Raw genomic sequence first — 7935 nt, forward strand, 5'->3', positions numbered from 1 at the left:
ACAGCTCTAGAAAACTGGTAAAGCACCAAAGCTATCTATCAAACTTCATCAATCCAATTTTCCTAAAAGCACCTTTTCCTCATTTAAGTTATTTTTCCCAGAAAGTATTTTACTAGGCTGAAATTTACTGAACTAGGATCCTAAATATGTATGAAAGACAATGCTAAAATCAGGAATACAAAAATAGTCTCTAACCTCAGTGACAATCTCAAATTTGGTCTGGGATTCAGATCTTTAAAGAACAGATCGGTGCAAAGTAAAAGCTTAAAATAAACATTACAGAAACAAAGAATCAAGGATATACCAAAGGAAAAGGTTAAGGAGGTATGCACTCTAAATGACTTGCAGAAGGGGAAAGGAGCAGTCTCTGCAGATGACTAACACACAAAGGAAAGGACAACAAATCACCAATGGTGTTTTCTGAAATAGTTAATATTTAACGACTTTCTTCCCAATTTAAACAAAGCTCATGCTACTGATGAATCTCTGCCTCCTCACATTGGGCATACGGAATTGGTGGCACGTAGTACTAAAAGGGTCAATTGCCTCAAAATATATAGATCCTAGCCAACAGAAAACACCGTCATTTCTTGCTAGTTTTAGTCAGTGAAGTTAAAACTGAAAGCTTAACTTACTTGATATTCTTCTTTAGAAGTAATCAGATAAATCACAGTAACACTTAATGGGTACATCCCAGGTGGTCCAGTAGTTAAGAATCCATCTTGCAATGCAGGGGATGCCGGTTCAATCCCTGGTCCGGGAACTAAGAACCCACATGCCACAGAGCAGCCAAGCCCACGCTCAGCAACTACTGAGCCCATGCACTGCAACTACTGAGCCCGCACGCCACAACTACAGAGCCCACGCACCACAACTAGAGAGAAGCCTGCGCACCGCAACAAGGAGACGGCGCACCGCAACAAAGAGACGGCGCACAGCAACAAAAGATCCCACATGCCACAACTAAGACCCAACACAGCCAAAAAATAAATATTTTTTTAAAAACCACAGTATGTAATTTGCTGTTCAAAGGCCTTAACCTTAAACGTAATGTGCCCATTCAAATTAAGCAGGAAAAAAGGACATTGAACAGAATAGGAATATGGGATCTCTCTAAAGTATCTGAATATGCATTAAATATTAATTCTTACCAGAAATAATACAATCTCCTCTTTCACAAGAAGTTTAACACATATTTAAATTTTACCTGTAGCTTAGACAAGACAACGTATTTGCTCACTAAGACATTATTCTAAGGATGGCTAATTCACCTGCCATCCTGTGTAACTGGTACTAAACATAGTTAGAACCTAACTATAGTCTTAAAATATGTATTCCAGGTGGATCATCCAGCCAATATTTAGTCAGCAGCAGAGGCTCAAGTATAGATGAAACAATAGTTTACGCTCAAGGGGAATAAATTATGATGAATCCCAACGCCAAACTTTGGAAATAAAAGGTTGATTATACAGAGAAAGGGTACTTGTTGCTGAATTGTAACAATGGCCAGGTTATTTTTCCTTCCTTCCTAAGGGCACTTCCAACTGTCCCTCTGCCCTCTCTCCAAGAGGGGCTAGAAGCAAAAACAAAAAACAGCCAAACCACAGCATTCCTGCATCAGTATTTGTCAAGCACAATTTGAAAATGAAAGAAATGTAACTAGAGAATCTAAAAAGTACAAAAATGTATCAGAAAATAATAGTCAAAAATATATTAAATCATAATATTATAAACAGGAAATGCAATTTAGATGTTTCTGATAACCAAAATGACAGGAACACTATTCTTAAATAAAAACTTATTTAAAACTATAAAGACTACTGTAAAATGCAAGAAGCTGGTTTCTGAACGAAATATAGAGGGAACAGAAATGTGAGACAATTCTGTGACAGAAGAGGAATAAAAATATCAAATTTAAACTCCTACATTTTTTTCTTCTGCAAATCCTTAAATTTTCAAGTGAGAATGCTATAAAATTCTGCAGACCTGCAATCCAACGACTAAAAAACAACTATCTTCCACACAACTTGATCTTGAAAATTAAGTATACTTAAGACATACAAACAGACTCCCATTGAGCTGATGAAACATAGTTCTCAACAAGATACACAGTAAATGGCACACTACTAGAATGAGAATGAAACATGGAACCCAGAGTTGAATTCGGCTGCAGTCTATAACTTAGCACCCTTAAGACCTTAGAGTGACGACTTTGAGCCTCACTTTACAAGAACTAATATCTCCTGCAATGGTGCTGTTTTATGAATCACAGACTCAGATTGTACACTTATTTAAAAGCTGCTGAATAATCAGAACGATGAACATACCAAATAAAAGACATGCCTCTTCCACCAACCAAAAATGAAAAATAGCTGGGACTCCAACTGGCCTCATTTTGCCAGAGAGTAGCTTTTATAAACCTGCCTAGATGCAACTCAAGGTGAAATTTAATTGTAATGTTAACTTGAAGTAGCTTAGTTACCAAGAAATGGAATATTCTGATGAATCAAAAGTTATATGTTTTCAAGCCAGAAGGCTTTGGGGGGTTGAGGGAGGGGGTGTCAGGGAGTGGGAACTGACTTACAAATTCACTCAAATCCAATTATCTTCCCTCCCAATTTCTCCATCAAAAAGCATGAACCGACAACATGCTTAAAGTAAAATACCACATTTCAAAACCATAACTTTTATTAAGCAGCAAGAAATTCATTACAAAATCTCTACATCTTAAAATCTGAGAATCAAAATCTCTCAGTTAGAAGTTACCTTTCAAAGGTTATCTAATACATTGTTTTTCATTGACAACAAAAAATCTTTAAATCATGTGTGTGTCCATTCCTCCAGACCATTCAAAAACCACCAGAGATGCTGCACAGACACCACCACTGGAAACAGCGCAGCTTGGGGCAGCTGTCAGTTGTTACTATACATCAGTTTCTCGAACTTTTGGGTCTTAGGACCCTTTCACAACTCTTAAAATTTATTGAGGACTCCAATGACCTTTTGTTTATATGGATTATGTCTGCCATTATTTACTACATTAGAAATTACAACAGGGAAATTTTTGTACAGTAACAAGAAATCTATTACATGTTAACATAAATGACTTTTTTAAAAATAACTGGTTTCCAAAACAAAAAACTTAGTGAGAAGAACAGCACTATTTTACATTTTTGCATATCTCTTAACTCTGGCTTAATCAAAAATAGCTGGTTCCCGGGCTTCCCTGGTGGCGCAGTGGTTGAGAGTCCGCCTGCCGATGCAGGGGACGCGGGTTCGTGCCCTGGTCCGGGAAGATCCCACATGCCGCGGAGTGGCTGCGCCCGTGAGCCATGGCCGCTGAGCCTGCGCGTCCGGAGCCTGTGCTCCGCAACGGGAGAGGCCACAACAGTGAGAAGCCCGTGTACCGCAAAAAAAAAAAAAAAAAAAAAAAAAAAAAGGCTGGTTCCCACATCTGCTTCTGCATGCAATCCCTTTTGATAAGTTGTTTTGGTAGATGCACAGGAATAAAACCTGGCATTACACCATTATAACTAGAAAACAGTGTTCTAATAGCCTTTTCAAATAACTTTGGATATTCTTCTTTGATATTACACCAAAATGCCGCAAGTGGTAATTTCTTAGAGACTAGTTACAGTATGAAAGCAGAAACTACAGCAATAAACCCTTTGCACTCTTGCATTAAAATCGACTGGTCCACCTTGCACTTTAAATGTACCTTTACCCATGCATGATTTTATTACATCATGATTGGTGGTTTGGAAAATGTGGGTTCACTTAAGATACGCATATCTTCCAAATGTTGGCACATTATTATACAAAATCAAAAAAAGTTCACTAATATCACCATCGATCAAATCAGAAACATTTTTAATTACTGGGAGGCTGTCAAGCTCACAATGACAGAAACAAGCATTCTAAAATTCTAATTTTTGCTTGAAAGCTCAAATTTTATCACTGGCCACAAACACTGTCAGTTGTTCTTAAAGAGACAGGCTCCATTTTTCAAGTAAATGCTAAGTAGTCAAGTATGAACATCATAGTTCATCAATTGTTCTTTCAGGTAAAAACAGAGCTCAATGAGAAAAGCACTAGCTTAGCTCACAAATCAATCATACATGTGCTCTTCGCAAAACAACCATCCTACTTTTTAGCATACAGCTTTAAGTGTACTTCCCATTTTATCACAACGTACTCAAAAAACTCAAGGGTCAAGACTTAATAAAATTAACATTTTTTACTGCTTCATCAAGGACTTTTTTTTCAAACTGTGTGTGTTTGTGTGCATGTGTGTAGTGAAGTAATACAATGACAACTAGTAGAATACAGTGCCTCTGCCTTGATTCTTCCTAAAGCATCACTACCCACCACTGCTTTTGCACCACTGGTGCAAATGTCAACAGACTAAAAAGACATAACATCTCAATATTATGAAAAGTTTGGATTTTATGTACTCCCTAAAAGGATCTCAAGGACCCCTGACATCCAGGCTTCTACAAATCACACTCTGAGAACCACTGCTACATGATATTACTACCCACCAAAAGGTCTCAGTTCTACCTCTTATCACTACATGAAACTACTCCAATTCCCTCTTTTTTTGTGACAACCCCAAAAATATGGAAGAAAAGCTACTGTCTCCCCCAAGTCTTGCTAAATATCTCTTCCAATAACATTCTACAAATGTGCCATGAATGCTAAGTCACTGATAATGTTTACTCCCCTTAAAGTCTTTTTTATTACCAGTGTGATAACTAGAACTGAGCTGATGCAAATAATGATCTGACCAGCACAGAGTAAGGCAGAAACTGGAATATAGTTCTCATACAGGTCTTATACACTGTATTAATGCAGTAGTTGTCAACAAGATGTTGGCCCCCAAGGTACATCTGGCAATATCTGGACACACTTTTGATTTTCATTACCAGGACATGGGGGTGGGACTCCCACAATCTAGTAGGTAGAAGTCAGGCATGCTGTTAAACACCCTGCAATACACAGGACAGAATTATCAGCCTAAAATGTGAATAGTACCACCATGAGAAATCTGGTATTAACAGATCCTAAGACTACCAAAATTTTGGAAGCTTAATCACCATGGCTCTTAAACCATACCAGCTTTTCAAAACTATATATGCAATTACATATGCTTTTGGACAATATATGGAGACCTGCTCACAATGTTTTCTAACGACGTAACTTCAGTAATCTGTTTTGATTTCATCCATTCTGACAATTTACCTATACCTTAACCCCCCCACCCACACACAAAGACTTAACAGCCACACCAAACAGGAAAGTGGAAGTCAAACACAATACAGTCTGGAAATCACAATTCAAAACATCAAAGAAATAAAATTAATGACACCAGAACATGAAAAACAAAGAAAGCAAACTAATGAGAAAAAGGGCCTACTTAACTAGGCAGTCTATGGTCTTTTAGTTTACTTTAAAAGGACTATAGTACACATAGGGTTAACAGTAAGAGAAAAGCTAATGAAAAACTGGCCATATTGTTCATATTTCAAGAAACACACTAGAAAGACAATATCCGTGTGTGAGAATCTGCTGCCTTCACTTTGTCTTCCATTTTAAACATCTGCACTAACTTCCAAAGAATGTGAAGCACTTAGGTCTTTAAAGGAAAGGTATACCTCCCTTCCTCAAAGCATGCTGGGAAAAAGCAGGTATAAAAGAACTTTTAATTTCTAAAAAGACATAAATTATTTCTTCATTAAAGCCCTTTAAGGCATACATTTCCTATTACTGATCAATTTTTAATACTGACATGATTATCAGAAACAGCAATAAAATGTGAGCTAACACGAAGAAGTCACATGGCATTACTGCAAACATTTAGGTTTACTTTAATTGCTGCTGAATTGAAAAATGCCACAAAAATCTTGCTTAGACTCGGTTCTCCTAGTAACCCTTTTCATTGTTCCATAAAAGTATGATTCAATTAACAGGGACCTTGCATCTTATAAGATTTTAGGTCTGCTATATTTAATTAAAATTAACAAATATCCTCATTACAGAAATAATATGTTGATAGGCCTCTTAACAAAATGACTAGAGTGGGTGAGAAGGAAGGAGCATGAAATTCCTTTTTAAAATATCGTGTAAAATGGGACAGATGTCTTTAAAGCCTGTTTCAAACTTAGAGCCTCACCTGTAAACAGAGACATACACACATATACACATACATAAATAAAACAGTAAAACTATAATCAGTGATATTTGCAGAAAAGGTGTTTTTACTTAAAAAAAAAAAAAATAAGCGTAAGGTGACCGTTAGGTGTCTAGAAACCCCAAAATCTTTATTCTGCGTTCAAGTAAAACTTCAAGGGTCAATTACACGCTTCGGGGCTACAAAGAGAACTCGGCCCCCCATCTCTCACCCTTGAATCTTCAAAAATGGAAGAAATGCAGTCTCACGATTTAGGCCTCTACTCTGCTGTATACACGCAGAAAAAAAGGCTGTAATCTTTCGATCAACAATGAGTTCTCAAGTTACATCCCATTCTTTGAGAGAGAAAAGAAAAGGAAAACTTCTTTAAAATACCCAACAAGGGGAAAAAAGTATAAGATACAGGCCTAGTGAGATTAGAAGGCACAGATGGACTACAATAAGAAAAAGTCTACCATCAGAAGAACAGAAAGTATCACTGCACATGGAAAGACGGAAGCAAGATGAAATCCGGCGACCCTATCGAAACAAAACCGGGAGAGCAACACGTAACGCAACGCCTTTCGACGGGGGGCACCCGGGAAAGTGCCCCTCTCCTGGCAGCCGAAAGGCTGGAGGGAACGGAGGCGGGGGGAGGGGATGTTCGAACAGCTGGACTCGACGCTCAAAACTGGGCTTTTAACTCGCGCTCAGGCAGGCTGGGACGCGGAAGTGGGTTAACACTGGCGTACGAAGTGGGCATCTAGGAAACGTGAGGGAGAGCTAGGCCGGGAACAGAAGCAGCGAAACGAGCCCGAGAGGCGCCGGGGGACGAGCCCGAACCCCGTGTGCAGACCCCGCGAGGAGCAGGGCCTTCCTCCCCGGCAGCTGGGCACCGGGTTCCCCCCCCCCCTTTCTTTTATAGGACGAGGCGGAGGAGCGGGAGCAGTAAGGTTAGAAGCTCCTCCGGCCCTTCCGGAAGGGGAAGGCCCCCGGCCAGACAGCCGCCGAAGCCAGGAAGGGGTGGGGGGAAGCGGGAACCGAACACAAGGGGAAGTGCGGCGGCGAGTGGGAGAGGAAACAGGAAGAGCCCCAGTCCCGCCCGCCTCCCCTCGGGGCGAGGGCCCGGCTCGCGCGCCCCCCTCCCCCCTCCCCCCTCCCCTCCCCCGACGCCCCCAAGGCCCCGCCGGCGTGCGAGAGAAAACAGAATACAAATCACTTACAACGGCATCGTCTCCGGCGCCGGCACCGCCCAGTCACTTCCCCCCCGCAACCGCCGCCGCTGCCGCCCTGGGCATGATCCACTGAGGCGGGAGGGAGGGGGGGGGCCTGCCTCAGCCCTGGGTCCAACCCCACTCCCGCACCCGCTCCCGCCGCTTTAAGCGCTTCTCCTCCTTCCCCTTCGTCCTAACATGGCGCCCGAGCGCTACCACAGCAACGTTCTAGAACCGCTGACGCCGCTACACACGTTATGCGTGCGCCTGCGCAGCAGCCGCCCGGCCCGCCGCGAAGCCTCACGGGAAGGGTAGTTCGTGCGCCGGCAGGCGCTCCGGCGGCTTCCGCCGCAGTTGTGTCCGGCTTCCGCGGCACACGTAGCGGTTATGGGAGGTATCCGATTGGGAGGCTCTGGGCTCGGGGGTGTCCCTCCTGCCGGGCCGCTCTTGTCGCCGATGGGGGCGATGCAGCCCGGACGGCGCGAGGAAGGCCCCGGAGAGGCGCCGCTTCCGGTGCATTGTGAGGTCCCGCCGTTCTCTCCGCCCGAGGTC

The 7935-nt window shown here is 42.1% G+C and overlaps 1 protein-coding gene across 7 annotated transcripts in view; it reads right to left on the bottom strand.

Annotated features, from left to right (window-relative positions):
• The window catches only part of PAPOLA (poly(A) polymerase alpha), a 57526-nt gene extending 49902 nt beyond the window's left edge, over positions 1-7624 (bottom strand). For 4 of the 7 annotated variants that reach the window (XM_067726310.1, XM_067726334.1, XM_067726319.1 and 1 more), the window contains exon 1: positions 7393-7623. In XM_067726310.1, coding sequence (XP_067582411.1) covers positions 7393-7400 — 8 coding nt within the window. In that variant the 5' untranslated portion in view covers positions 7401-7623. Of the gene's footprint in view, positions 1-7392 lie in introns of all 7 variants that reach the window. The other 3 variants (XM_067726342.1, XM_067726326.1, XM_067726303.1) reach the window with 1 other exon arrangement.
• Positions 7625-7935: the final 311 nt, after the last annotated feature.

The sequence above is a fragment of the Pseudorca crassidens genome, chromosome 1, assembly GCF_039906515.1.
Source record: "Pseudorca crassidens isolate mPseCra1 chromosome 1, mPseCra1.hap1, whole genome shotgun sequence".
Taxonomy (NCBI): domain Eukaryota; kingdom Metazoa; phylum Chordata; class Mammalia; order Artiodactyla; family Delphinidae; genus Pseudorca; species Pseudorca crassidens.